The sequence below is a fragment of the Ctenocephalides felis genome, unplaced genomic scaffold (assembly GCF_003426905.1).
Source record: "Ctenocephalides felis isolate EL2017-DRISC unplaced genomic scaffold, ASM342690v1 CF-g0.4_SCAFFOLD_01170, whole genome shotgun sequence".
Classification (NCBI taxonomy): domain Eukaryota; kingdom Metazoa; phylum Arthropoda; class Insecta; order Siphonaptera; family Pulicidae; genus Ctenocephalides; species Ctenocephalides felis.
In genome coordinates, this window is record NW_020537324.1 from 58,817,582 (window position 1) to 58,832,907 (window position 15,326).

Below are 15,326 nucleotides of genomic sequence, written 5' to 3' on the forward strand. Positions count from 1 at the left end.
TAAAATAATCTAAATATACATATTGAGGCACGCGACACGATCAGCAAATAACTTGAAGATATCGTTAACAATCTTATAATAGTGATTGCGGAATCAATATTCTTTATTATCAATAATATCCTTCTCAGCTTAATACATACTTAAACTAATGGTGCATGGCATCGTGGCTTAAGGCAAATTGCTGAAGCTTCCCGTACCAAAAGTTAAAATTAAAAAAAAAAAATTAACTTTGAAAAAATTAGATTTTGAGAATATTGAATTTTTTTTTTGGCCACCGTATCTTAGAAACGCCTGGACCTGCCATATCCAAAAATAATCGTGCTGATTAGTCTGCTTATCAATAGGAAACGAATGTTTTTTCAAACATACAAATCGGTTGAACCGTGTTCACAAAATCATCGACGAAAATTTGTACACACACACATACATCCATTTTTTCTAAGGCATGCCAAAATATTCAGAAACCTCTTAAGATATATAAAAATTTTCATTTTCGATTTTTTTGCGATTACTATAACTTACTCTACGGGATGTTAATTAGATGTAAGTGGTATTTTTCCTTGAAGGCATATTGCACTAATTTTCGATACATAGAAATAATCCACTATTAGCTATTTGGATAGAATTTTCAACTTTCCCATTACTATAATTTACCCTACGGGAAGTTAAAACACCAGATGATTTCAGTATGATGAGATTAGTTGCGTAGAAGTTAAATGACTGCTATCGCAGTAGTCTATTAACTTTGAAATGGTTATGTAAAGTAACGAAATTTCTGTATTGATTTAGGCTACGTATAATGTTTAGTTTTAAATTTTCCTCTTATAAATTTGTCTGATTAGTTAATCGAACACAGTTATTACCACGTCATAATGATATGACAACAATACCGTCGACGATGGCAGATAAATAAATGTGGTCACGCACGATCTCGACTCTATATGGTCACGCTCCGAGGAGGTCTGTTCTAATTGTGCAGAGATTCGAGATAATAGATGGACGATGCTGATAGAGCACATTAGACAAATTTAATCAAATTCCTGGCATAGATATCATCAAATTATAAGTATGTTGGTACCATACTTCAAGACCAGTCAGATCCATTGCCTAGTTTCGAGATTCATTAATATGATTTATCGATGTAGATTGGCACCGTTTTCGTATTGGAGATAGCATGGTTTATGCAATTTGTTAACTTTACGAAGGAGAAATTTTTGTTGCCGCCAGAAATACCGATTTGCTAATTTTATGTTTTCTTGTTGTTTCAAATCATTATGCATCCTTTGACACCAAAACTTTGATTTGTCGATATAGATTGGCACAGTTTTCATATTGGAGATAGCATGGTTTATGCAATTTGTTAACATACCGAACGAGAAGTTTTTGTTTTCGCCGTTCTGGAGATACGAAGCTAAAGTGCAGAAAATAGAAATCGAGTTTTTGAGAGAACTGAGTATCGAATTTTAATTATCCAAAAAGCATTCAATTTGTAATGATTAGAAGAATTTATAATAATCTATTTGAAAACATTTAATATTCCTCGGACGTTTCGTTATGATACGGGTTGTTCCAGCAATTTGCCTTAAGCTACGATGCCATATACCACTAGTGATAGTAGTTATTATAAATATAGAAAATTTGCTTTAGATTTGTAAAATCAGTCCTATCAAGAGAACTTACTCCCTCGCCTAACAAACAATATAAACGAGAAAATTATGCTGGTATCATGAATTAATAATAATAATAATATTCAAAATAACTAATTTAATTTTTTACGACAATTTTTTTTATTGTGAAATGATATTTGCATAATGCAGGCTTTTCCGTGGCTCTTTGATAAAATTCAAACAAATTTAAAAACATCAAGGTTTCAGGTTAAATACACATCCCTGACAGTCTGATTTCAATCAGTAATTTGAGAATTTTGTTCTAAAAGCTAGAAGTGAAACTGGAATTAAATCAAGTCTTTATATGACTTCGGTGCACGATCTTTATTTTTATAATCAAATCTTTGATTTTTAGATTATAAATCTTTATTGTCTTTAAAATTAATTACTTGAATTTTAAATAATCATACTACATACTACTATGGATATTATATTCAGATTAATAAATATGTATAGCAAGAAAGAAGTAATTAAGTATAGCTTTCCTTTAAAGCTTTTAAAATTTATTTCTAATCCTTTAGTTGATTTAAGCTTTAAACCAAAGGTTCATATAAAAACATCTAAGTTTTAGAATGTGATGTGCTGTCAAAATACTCACGAGTATTTTATGAAACATCACTCCATTCGTCAGAAATTCTTTTACCAAGTGCATTACGAAGCAAAAAATTCTTTCTGATTATGAAGCCAAACTTAGCATTAAGTAGTAGAAACATGTTGTTACAAGATACAACGATATTTAACCACTGTTGCCATGGAAGATATTATTTGAGAAAAAGAAAAGTTCATATTGTTGCAAAAAAATCCAATTTATTAAATATATGTCTTCATTTTGAATCCTATGGGGAAAAATCGGATAAATTATATATATAAGAATGTGAACACTTTTAGCTTCATTTTTTTTTAAATCATTCGATATAACTTAATGAATCACGTTTAGTTTCGCATAATGATTAGCGTTTGTAATGAACAGGAAAATGTGAAATTTTTGGCCAACGTTTTATCAAAAATTCCTGAACCGATTTTGAAATTTCAAAAACTGGTCGAGAGACAGAGCTGGGAAATGCTGTGATAATAGTGATTGGTGAAAAACTACCTTCTTTATTTTATATTTATATGCTCTTACTTATTGTTCAACAATTAGCTCTTGACCGGTCATGTTCCAAAAACTAAACTAACACTATAACATCGAAGAATGAATTATTTTCCACGATCAAAGTGAAACACTTCACAAAGATGATTATTGCTAATAAAATTTATAATGGTTAGTTTAAAATTGAATTCTTACCTCCAAAGTTTTCCTAATGTTTTGCTAAGTTCTGCATTGTGTAGCTGCGGATACTGATCAGCCAGTCGTCGCCTGGCTGCTTGCGCCCAAACCATGAAGGCGTTCATTGGTCTTTTCACATGCAATTTTCGTTTATCTGATGTTCCTCTGAAAAAAAAAATATTGGAAATTAATTATGCTTGAAACAAGCATCTTGTAATCATTGAGAAATGTTCTGATTGTGTATTATATTTTGTAATATATTTGATTGTGTGTTATTATTATAATATATTTTTTAATCCAATAGGCAGTTTTATTATAATTTTATGGGATTATATATGTGTTGCTTTTTTTATTATATTTTATGTTGGTCCCATTTAAATCGTACTATAACAAATCGTTGGTGACAAATCTGCTAACAATTGATTTTAATATTTTAGGGCACCTCTTTTGTATTTTATGATGACATTTTTTTTTATTTGAATTTATTTTGTATTAACTAAATAGGTACATTAAATACAATTATTCAGGTATATCGATCTGAATTTTAGTGTTTACAGTCAGAAAATAAATCATCTACAATTTTTATTGGTGATTTTTTTCATTATATTGTGATGCGTTAATGATATTTTATATTGACAAATAATTTTTTTTATATAATAACTGTATAATGAGCGCTATCCAAATATATAATTTAACATAAACATTTAAAATTTAAGCTAAAATATTTCAGTAAGAATAAAGCAATCATTACCATTTTGTATTATAAAATAATGAAAAATATGTTAATTTATGGTCACTATTTTCTTGATAAAAATTCTAATAATATCATTCATAAATTGGAAGCTAGATGAATTTGATTTAATTTTCTTCCAAATTTCAATTTTAATTTGTAACCCAATATTTTTCACTTTGAAGCCAAGAATAACTAATACACATACGATTGGGGCTTAAAGAACGGCTGATAAAAAGGCCCACCATCGATATCTCAAAAACTAATGATGTAAGGAATTTCTCAATAACAATATTTGAAAGTTGAGAGCAAAATTTGTGTAACCAGCAATCATCTCGATTCTTACGACGTCGCTATCAGGAGATAAAGAGCAATGTTTGAAAATTCATAATGTCGTAAAGTATTTTCTTTCGTTGTTAGTTTTTTTTTGTGAGTACTATTATTTAGTTTACGAACTGACCTTAATATAATTTTTAAGTCAATATACATTATTCAATTGTTTTATACAATTTAAGTACTATGCATTATTCATTGTTATTTTTAAGTTAAACTCAACAGTTTTCTTTAATAGAACCTCTATGAAAGTTTACATATAGGTGGGGTAAAAAAAAACAACTGATTTTTTACTCTGATAAAAGTGTAAACAATATAACAATAGTAAATAAAAAGTAAATTAAGTTGAAAATTTTTTTTTACAAGAAATAAGTTATGTAAGTAAATATTTATTCCAACTCTGCTGATGAATGTTTCTGATAAAATACCAGATCCAGGTTATATACACTTTGTAAACAGTGTACCAATGGAATTTATAATTTGCATTACTTGAATATTGTAGTTATTATTCTATAAAATTCCTTTGAAATTTAAAATAATTTGACAAATTAAAAAAAATGGCGAAAGAAACCTTTTAACTATTAGGAAATAAGTGGGAGTTTTACTGAACATACTTTGATAGTTGTTTGTTTGATGCTAACCTATATATGATGTTTTACCAAATGTTTTACTTTTTTATTTTATACTTATTTATCTATGCTTTTATGAATTCATTGCCCTGTATAATTATACCTGGTAAATTTAAAAACATAGAAAATTTTAAAAACGATATTAGGCAACTGACTTACATTTTATAAAGAAAATTTTACAAAAAATGACAAATTAGAAAAATATAAAACAGGATTATTTTGTTACTTTTCTACATAAACTCTTTTTTACCGAACCTTACATTAATGATAGGTTAATCAATATATGATTAATGAAGTTCTCTGTATATTTATATTATAATTAAATACAGAAAAAGTTATCTCTAAAAATCAGGATCAAGTTTCTTCTTTTTCCATATCATCCTTTTCGATAAACTAACCTCTAGTTCGACGATAAGAACAGATTAAAAATAAGTTTCATCATAGTGTTTACGTCTCCACTAGGTATATCATCCTTCTGGTATCAAGTTTCCTACCTTATGTTTACAGAATGATCTGCTAATCGCTGAGAATATTGTTTACGGTTTGTTTATTACTCTTTTCGGCTACTATTAAAAGCTGTAGCATATAAATATCAAATGTACCGAGTCCTTCTTGTATTTCTACAAACGTATGCAAACAAAATAAAATCTTCTGGTTTATCGCGAGCATCACATATCACAAAGAAGACCGAGATTAAAAATTAATTATACCTTACACGTTTTAATCACTTCTTGAAATAATAGCATACTTGACTATTAAAAATTTGAAATTTATTAAACAAATATTTATATACATCTGAAAAATTATTGTTGTTCAATATTTATATTTTATTTAGATGGACTTTACCAAGTGTAAAGCTGAGAAAAATAGTATGGAGATTTGGATATTGTTGTTTAGTTTACGACTATCTAGTATAATTTGCTCTTATTAATATCCACTCTACTCTATTATTTATGAGATAAGACTTATGAAAGTGTTTATAGAGTAAAGCAATTTTCAAAGTTTTATTTAATTTTAGAATTTTCGGTCAAATTTTTGTAACACAATGTCACTTTATTAAACCAAATTGCAGTAAAGAGAATATTCAAAAAAAATTTCTTTATCTTATAGTTTTGTTTATCATAATTATATACGAGTAATAATAAACAATGTTGATAGCGGAAAGCACAACAAATAAATGTTATTCCTTACAAGAAGTGAACATTAAATGCACTTAATAAAACCGTAAGAAGTACGCACTATGTTTGGCGCCTGTTTTGCGAATTATGATGTCTTATAGTATTCAAAATCCGAATGACCTGTTGTTGTCTTATGACATTAAATGTTTACTTAGCATACACTAGGAACATAATATTAATTTTATTCTAAAATTCACAAAAGCGCACGCTTCCATCTAGTATTAAAAATTTTCTAACATCTGTAAAGTGCTTCTGAATGTAATGCAAAAATGTATGACGTAAATTCAAATCGTTACTTTTAAGAGATATGTTTGGTCAAATATTATAATTTGTTGTTTATAATGATTGATAATGAAAATTTGCATATCAAAATATGCTTCAAATTTTTGATATATTTAACATTTTCGTAAATACTTCGTGATATAATTATATTAATAAATAATGATTAATAAAATGTAAGGAAAACTCTGGTAAAAAAATAAGAGACAAAAGTCATTATATAAAAGAAATATAATTCTTTTCAAATAACATAAAAAATGTTATTCTTAAAATATTGAAGTGATATAGTTTTTTTAATATGAAGCAAAATTAGTTCAATACCATACTTAATTTTTTTCTTCTTGATTAACATATTTATTGTACTCATAAAAAACAATAACGAAATGTAAAATTCTTATAGAAATATGAACGGATGTATATAATATCAGAAATGAGCTTTTGTAAATATAATGAAATATATAAAAGATAATAAATCTTTTTTTTTTATTTTATTTTATTTTATTAATGGCATTTGACCGTGTAGTCATTTAGCCTCTTATTACAAAATAATATTTTACAAATTTATAACTTTCAGAGAAATATACATATTTTACAAATTGTTTACAACATAAGATGTTGACTTAATTCAAAAAACCTTAATAACTAATACTTAATAACTATAATTTAATGTTACATTTTTGTAAAAAATAAACAAAAATTTTATATATATTTTCATCATTAGTGGAAAAGGCTATTGTGGTGTTAATAGGAAAAATGAAATTATATTTATACAGTTCTTGTAGTAGGGATGTTCTTTGACTAGCATAGAGTTTGCACTTCCAGAAGATGTGGTCAAGATTGTGTATTTCCAAGCCGCACGAACAGAAGGGATCTTCTGCCATACCTATTCTAAAAAGATGAGATTTGCAAAATGTGTGTGCAGATCTAATACGATTGATAATGGTAATTTCGTTTCTGTTAAATCTGAATTTGGCAAACCATGTACTGAAAGACACTTTTGGTTTGCAAAATTTAAATAAGGTTCCTTTTCTGTCTTCCATATCATATTCATTTTGCCATAACCTTAATCCTTGTTTCCTTACCCAGCTTTTAAGATCAGTCACAGGAGCCTTTCTTGAAGGAAAAACTGATAAACAGGCTTCTTTTGCAAGTACATCCACATATTCGTTTCCACGAATGTTGGAATGCCCTTTTATCCATACTAATTTGAACTCAAATTTATTTGCTAAGATGCTTTCTATTTTGTGGATAGTGTCAAATATTAAAAAATTACAATTTTGTTTAGGATGGTTTAGAGCCAGAAGTGCAGATTTACTGTCAGTTAGGATTATGATAATAAATCTTCTTGTCTTGTTTATTGAAATGCCAAGACAATTCTGACCATGAGCATTTTTTTGCATTTTTATCCTGGCGAACCCCTAGACATCATATAATATGAAAAGATTTTGCCCATATACAATATTTTTATTTGATATCCTATTCAATTGAATATTCCACATCACATTGGTTTTTCAGTACTTGCACACTTAATGTTTGGGCATTAGTGCTTAAGAGCTATATTTTTTTAACTGATATCACTACTACTTGATATTAGGGTATACTTAGCGCTGGTTTTAAACAAACATTTTATGCTTCTTTTTAACTATTGGCGTTTAGAGTTTATGATATGCATCTCTAGAAAAATAAACTAATTCTACTCTAATTCTTAAAGGTATTTGTGGGCTTTGGTATATAAATCATGTACTCGAAAAAAAAACTCTAGAAATTACCCTAACTGTAAAAGTGTCACATGATTAAAATATTCAAACTAATATATTATAATATATATATAATTATAAATACCAAAACAGACCGCGGTATTTCCAAAAATATAAGGTCTGGTAATATGTAATATAACGGTGTTTTCTATTAGCACATTTGAAATAATCCGGTTTCATTTCTGTTAGACATTTTCATCTTAGACGTTAGACAAATGCTTATTGCGCCCATAAATATAAAAATAGCCGGAAGTCAGCATTTGCTACATATGGAATGCTTCTTGGGACAACAACGATGCTGTTGGTCATTTGACACTTAGGTATACATATTTCTTACATTATAGAAAAAACTAAAAATTGCAACACATAAAACGTTAAGGATAGTATAAAATACGTTAACGATGCATTTAAATTTCATTTAAAAATTAGATTTCTACAAAAAATATAAATCTTTTAGTAAAATGCTTTCTGATCCAAAAACTATAAAAAATATAAGAAAGTAGAAAAAATATTTATTCTTTTATAAATGCGAGATAAAAATGGATATAACTGCATTCTATTGGGTTTGCGAAACAATTGTTACTATGTCATCTTGTTCATTGCATTAAGTAAGTAATTTTGTCCAAAAGTGATCAAAAATAAATTAATAAAAATTCCATCAAATCATTAGTACTAACCAAAGTTAATTGATTTTAATGAAAATAATTACAAATAAGATTAAATAAGTCCCTAAAAATATGAGAAAACCACCCTCAAAATTATTTTGAAGACGTGATCCCGCTCAAAATCTGACGGAATTGTGGTTATTGCTTTGTTGCATTATACATTCGCAAAAATATTTCGACACGTTACGAAAACTAGACAATTTTTGAAGAACATTTAAAATGTTTTAATGTGATAGTGTTTTTTTATTTTTTTATTTCCATAGAAAATTCTAGCTTTCTTTAGTAATACATTGGGTAACTAACTTCCCGTTGGGTAATTTGAAAGTTTTCTGACATTTTGGCATACCTCACAAAAAATGGATGTATGTGTGTGTGTGCGTGTGTGTGTATAGTATGTATGTATGTTTGGATACAATTTTTCGTCCACGATTTCAGGCGCACAAATCAACCGATTTAAATGGTTCAAAAAACATTCGATTACTATTGATAGGAAGACGTGCTGATTAGGTTTTGGTGAAGACAGATTTAGCCGTTTTGAAGATATGGGGCAAAAGGTTCCAAAAACGGTAATTCAGTTTTTGAGAGAACGGAGAACTTGATTTGAATGAATAATTGATGAAATTTTTGGTAAGGCAGGACTAGCGGTTTCGGAGGTACAAAGAAAAAAATAAAAAAAAAATATATTTGGTGGTCAAAAATGAACACTAGGCGTAAGCACATCAATTTATCAGATATTTGATATTTTTAAAATAATAATTTTTCTGTTACAATTTTGTTAGGTCCCGTACCAAGATTTTAATTTTTTGGGTTTCCGAATAAAATCAAAGTTTTCAAAAATATACAAAGTTTTATATTCCAAATATGAATTTTAAATTTACAATTAAGTTTCAAAATATATATATTTCGAATGCGTTATTCTAATCGAAAGAAATATATCCTCAGATGGATTCATTCACCTCTTGCTACTGTAAACTTTCTCAAGTGCTTTGAGCGATAACATCCTCACTGTATATTTTATGAACGCTAAAATATATAGTGATTATAATTATCTATTTGAAAATGTACAAAACAATTGTTTTAAATCATTGATCAATTTTTATTGATTACTGATTTTTTTCCTCGAATATATAATTCTGGTACAGAAAGTTCCAGCAATTTGCCTTAAGGCACGATGCCATACACCACTAGTTATTTCTTTGAATCATAATTGATTTCCACAATGTGATAGTATTTAACCTGAAAAAAAAATCTTCACTTTATGGAGATAGTGAGTCAAGTGATATTTTCCTATCCGTCGGCCACCGGCGCTAGTTCGATGAGACAACAAGCCGTCGGTGCGTCGTCGGTCTATCCGCGGTACGTACGAAGCGCCTTCCGCCCACTTTCTTTGTTCGCGGCGTCCGTCACAGTTTGCCTTTGATTTTTTCCACGTTCGGCGCGCGTCCATTCATAAACACGGAGCGTGAAAGGGACCCCCCGCGGTTCATTAGAGGGCCCTGATTAGCACGACGCGACTAAAACAACACTCCCCCTTCGGACGCGACGAACGGTTGTCGCCGGCGGATTTTTATTTCGCACGATCGCGGACTGGTAGCAACACGTGATAAGGTTTTTCTTTATTTTGTTTTGTCAAGTTAGCATGGTTTGTTTTAAGTGAGATTCTATTTAAAATTTAATTTTTCTGTGGTGAATCATAAAAACATTATGCTATCTTCTTAGATTATAGTTCATAAAAGCTTCAAAAAAAAAAATTTTTTTTGATTTATTTTTCATAGCAAGCTATACAAAGTACATTCAGCTACAATTGTTACAGTTTATATTATTTGTCTGCGTGAGAAGGATCGCTATCCTGCGATAGCGCCTTCATAGAAGTTATGTTAAATTTTGTAGTAAATCATTGTAGATTCTTTTTTTAAGACGCTTTGGTGGTAAAGACTTGAGCAGATCTGACGCTAAACGTTTGGATGACGACTTAGACGAGCTTTGTATCTGGTGCAGTAAAGATTAATTTCTTCTTCTATAGTTCGAATTCTGAGATCTTGATGATCAGCCAATTGGGAACGTATTTTGGAGCGTTCACGATTTCTTTCAAAATGATTTGCAAATTCATCAACATTTGAGTAAATACCTTGTATTAGTAGATATTAATAAATTATTTCAAAAGTAATATTTGGATAACTGATGAAAGAAAATTTTCACAAATATATTTTAAAAATTTAGTAGTAACCAATCTTCATAGGGATTCATGGTTGGTTAATGATTTGTTGACAACTAATTATGTTGGCAACTAAGATAAGACATTTGTTATCATGCAACTCTATTGTAACATTATTCTGAAATGCATTGTCTATTTCGATCACTGACTGTTTGTCATCTTTCAAGCACCATCATTGACCCTCTTTCTGGTTTTTATTATTGCTTTTTTTTTCAAATTCAAGAGTTTTGTGAAGATCGAACTAAAGTAATCGATAGTGTAAGATCAAGAGGATGTGGCAAAACATCCCAGCCAAGCTCCAATATTTTCTCCGAGTGGCCCAAGATATATGATCAAACAATGGAATAAATCACCGTTTCGATGTGTCAATTCAGGCCGTTATTTTTCAACTGCATTAATTTCGTTAGTTATTTTCAATAGATATTAAATTTGATTATTCAAAAGTTCAAAGTAGAATCCATCTTCAAATCATGACCAGAGCGTTTTTCATATTTTAGTGAAAAATCACCAGGACGAATTTGGCAAACCAATTTGGGCTTGGTCACCATAAACAGCTCACTACTTTTTTATGAGCTTAAGATGCTTTTACTTTTGCAGAAATTAAAAAGCAAAATGTATCTCACTAATTTTCGCCAATCGAAAACTACACAATCGATCAAAAACTCTATTTTACTGATTAATTTTGATCAAATCACAAAAGAATTTTACATTTCAACTACGTCACCAAATCTTAAAATTCAATTGCAACCATTAAGAGTGCAAGCCGCACTTACCTAGTTGCCAACCTAATAATAACCATTATTTATTAAATTCACGAAGTGTATTGTCAACATTTTTTGGGCTCAAAGAATTATAAGCTCATCTTATATTTTGTAGTAAATCAATCAAATCAAATCAATCACCTATGTTTTGGTGTATATTTTTATGTATGTCAACTTCCATGAATATTTACTAATATCTAATAATTGTTTTAATTATTAGATTATTAAAATCTACAATAGACTGCCAAGATTCCACAAATAGTTAATATTTTAATACTCACTGTAAAATAATAAAATTTATGCTTTCTACATTGATTAAAGATTCATAAAAATGTGAATTATATCTCTATAGTTAAAATATTCGCGAATTCGACCATCGATCTGCGCCTTCCTCGCCAGGGTCACCCAACGACACAAATAGCACTCGATTAGCATGTAGTCATTACATCGGCCTTCCGAAAATATTATCATATTGTTTACAACAAAACCTGCTAATTATTAAAACCAAATATGACATCATGTAATTTAATATTTTTATGCGAATGGCGTAGATTGGTATTCAATGTCGTTAAAGCAGAACGCAGTACGAATTGAAATCCATTAGAAATTTTATGATTTCGCAAAAAATTACCGTCACAAACAAAATTATCGTCATGGTGAACACGTGCAAATATGCATGTAAGCCTGCTAATTTTAGAATATTATTTCAATTTAGAATTTTTAATTAGCATTAAAAAAATAAATCAAAAATTAAATGTTAAATATTACTGTAAAAGTTGCATCTAGATACTATTTGATCTAAGTAGAATAGATACACAATAATTATCAAACAAGTAATATTTTAAAGATTCGAGACAACCTAATGTATTCATCTGTGTTAAAAAAAAAACTTTTTAAAAATACATCAAATTATTGGACTGTAATATCTTTAAGTTCATCGAAGAGTTTGTTAAAAAAATGTATAATTGAAAAAATAATTTTGTCTAATATTACATTATAATAAAATCAAAACTATATATTAAATATGTATTTGATCAAATAACCCATGGATTTATTACGTTGCACATTATGGAATATTTTTACGAGATGAATTTACTTTTCTCTTGCAAAAACAAATTTATTTTTTTAAAACCACTTAAGTGAATAAATACATTTTAGTCATGTATTCGTTCAGAAATATACATTATATATGTTATATACGTTACAAGTACACTTATGAAGCGATCCAATATGAAATCGGTCTTACTCGGCTGAATTTTAGCATATATGTTGTATCTTTCCAACCCACGCAATGACTTTGGACCGACATCAATCATGGATATATTGTAAATCTGATTGTAATGCACTCAAAAATATATTATTATTTTTTTTATAGAAAATTCCTTTGCACTAATAATGTATTTATGTTCATAGTAAATGAATTTACAATAGTAGTTGAAATCTGTATCTTCCAATTATATCGTATATTAGCTTTCAATGATATTTACAATATTATAATATAAGAATACAGTATTAATTTTAACCACTTTTGTATTAGAGATTTAAATGCTTTAATATAAATGTTCATGTAAATGTAATATATCAAGTTTATGTGATTTTTTGGTTATTTGACAATTTAGTTAATTTTAATCGTTCTCCACAAAATTGGAGAAAGTATCTTAACTTCTGAATATTCAAAATATATGTAGAAAATCTCTTATAATATATGAAAACTTATATTTGAAAATTCGTAAAACCTTCGCTTCATATTGATCAACTCTATTTTGATATCAGGGAGTCCAAGTAAAATGCCAAAATTTAAGTTGTTTCTTACTCTTTTGCATTATATATTCAAACAAACTATCTATCTTATAATTTGAAAATTATATAAAAATTATTCCTCTGAATGAAAAATTAAGTATTAAACTTATTGTGCGCATTATTATAAATTTGATTTAAACAACAAAACAGCTTACAAATGACTTTCAAACTCAAGCAATCATACAAAATGAATATACATAATTCAATTGCAAATTAAATTAAAATCTGAATTTTATAAGAATTCACATCGTTTCAAGCGTAGTATTATTATTTACAATATTGCAAAAATTCATTGAAGGATTCAGAATGTACCGTCGAGTATACCGTTTGTATGATTTAGTGCTGAAAAAATAACTTAGCTACTGTTTGTTAACACTAACATTCTAATGGGTGACGGCGCACTCACTTGCCCCCTCTTCGCGGGTTAACTTGCACTGTGACCGACCGCGGCGAAGTAGAATGGGTTGACGAGTGGGTTTAGCCCCATCAGTTTTCGTGATAATTATTCATGGCAAAAGAAAAACTCCTAAGAGTATTTTTTGTTATTTTTGATTTCAAAGATTTTTACGTTTTAAAGAAGAAATATCAATACAACAGTAGAATAAAAATTTGCATTACATTTTAAATAGAAGTTGTATTTTCAGAGGCTTCAAATATTTCTTTACCAGAAACATTACCTTTGTTAATATTCAAATACAAGGATACAAAAATATCAACGCATAATTGCGATACCTTAACATTTACCACATTTTGCATATTCTGACCAATCATTATTACGTGCCCATAAATTTTAATTAAAAATGTCTAAAAAAATATTTTTCTTCACACCTATACTAAAAATGATTGCCTATCTGTGGGATCGAGATTAATTATAACATTCTCTGGAAATGATCAACATCACAACATATTACATAACTGAAAAAAAAAAATTCGATTCATATGTTGATGATGCAAAAAACCCAAAGATGTTTGGAAAAGGCAGGTTTGTCTGCTTTTGAGTCTAAAATACCAAATTTTTTCTTCTTAATAATTACAAGTGTCTAAAAATATGATTTTAGATTTTTTTTGATTGATATAAAGAAGTTACAAGATATCAGGCCGATAGCCAGGCAGGTGGTAGTCCTAATAATATTGTTGTTAAGTATCAGATATTTTGAAAAAGGTTAAATTTGAATAGAATCAATCCAGGCAATCTTAAAGACTAATCAAATTTAATTAATCACTTAGAGTTAAAATAAAATGATCTTCTAGTCTAAGCTAATATTAATCCTAGGACGAAGTACCGAGATATAGTATGATAAATGGTCATTTTATAGTAAGAATTATTATTTGATACATGTGGAAATATACAATTTTTTTTCAATGTTTAACATTATATTTAATATTTCTTTACTAAATTTTGGCTTACGTACTGAGCAATACCAACATTTTTATTATAAAATATAAAAGATATATATATTAGAGCAAGAATACATTGCAGAATTATATAATAGCAGAAAATAAAAATAAGCTTTAATTTACTGTCAAATTTTTAATCTTCGAAAGACTGAGTCGTTACGAAAAGAAACATGTGAATGAAAGTTTCAAAACTTATTGAAAATTTCAAATTTCTATTTTGATTATTGTTTTGTATTGATAATAACTTTCTGAATATTGAAAAAACAAACTTTCAAAACTATCTTCAACTGTACAAACCTTCCAAGATATTTTCAACAAAACTAAATCCTCATTTCAAAAATGAATTTAGCTAATTTTATTGTACTGTATTCGTACTAGTAATGAATAATAATTAAATATATGAAATTCTGGAACAAGGTTATTGAATTTATAGATAATCGAATAAGCAGAAATTCAGTGTCAAGGAAACGCTAAGCAAGAACAATTGTCTTTTTTAAACCCCAGCTAGTTTGCATGGAAAGTATTGGACCGAAATCTCAATAGTGACACAGAAGCGACTATAAATAATTTAACATTTCAGTATTAACGTAAAAGATATTATTTGCATTGTTCCCAAAGTCGTGATACCGGTTTTACGACATCGTTTT

The 15,326-nt window shown here is 28.3% G+C and overlaps 2 protein-coding genes across 3 annotated transcripts in view; both read right to left on the minus strand.

Moving 5' to 3' along the window:
- LOC113366342 (transcription factor Sox-8-like) overlaps positions 1 to 3,093 on the minus strand; it is a 114,423-nt gene extending 111,330 nt beyond the window's left edge. For both annotated transcript variants that reach the window (XM_026607932.1, XM_026607933.1), the window contains exon 1: positions 2,953 to 3,093. In XM_026607932.1, coding sequence (XP_026463717.1) covers positions 2,953 to 3,059 — 107 coding nt within the window. In that variant the 5' untranslated portion in view covers positions 3,060 to 3,093. The remainder of the gene's footprint in view (positions 1 to 2,952) is intronic.
- The window catches only part of LOC113366341 (zinc transporter ZIP11-like), a 356,006-nt gene that overhangs the window by 229,224 nt on the left and 111,456 nt on the right, over positions 1 to 15,326 (minus strand). The gene's annotated exons all lie outside the window — the stretch shown is intronic.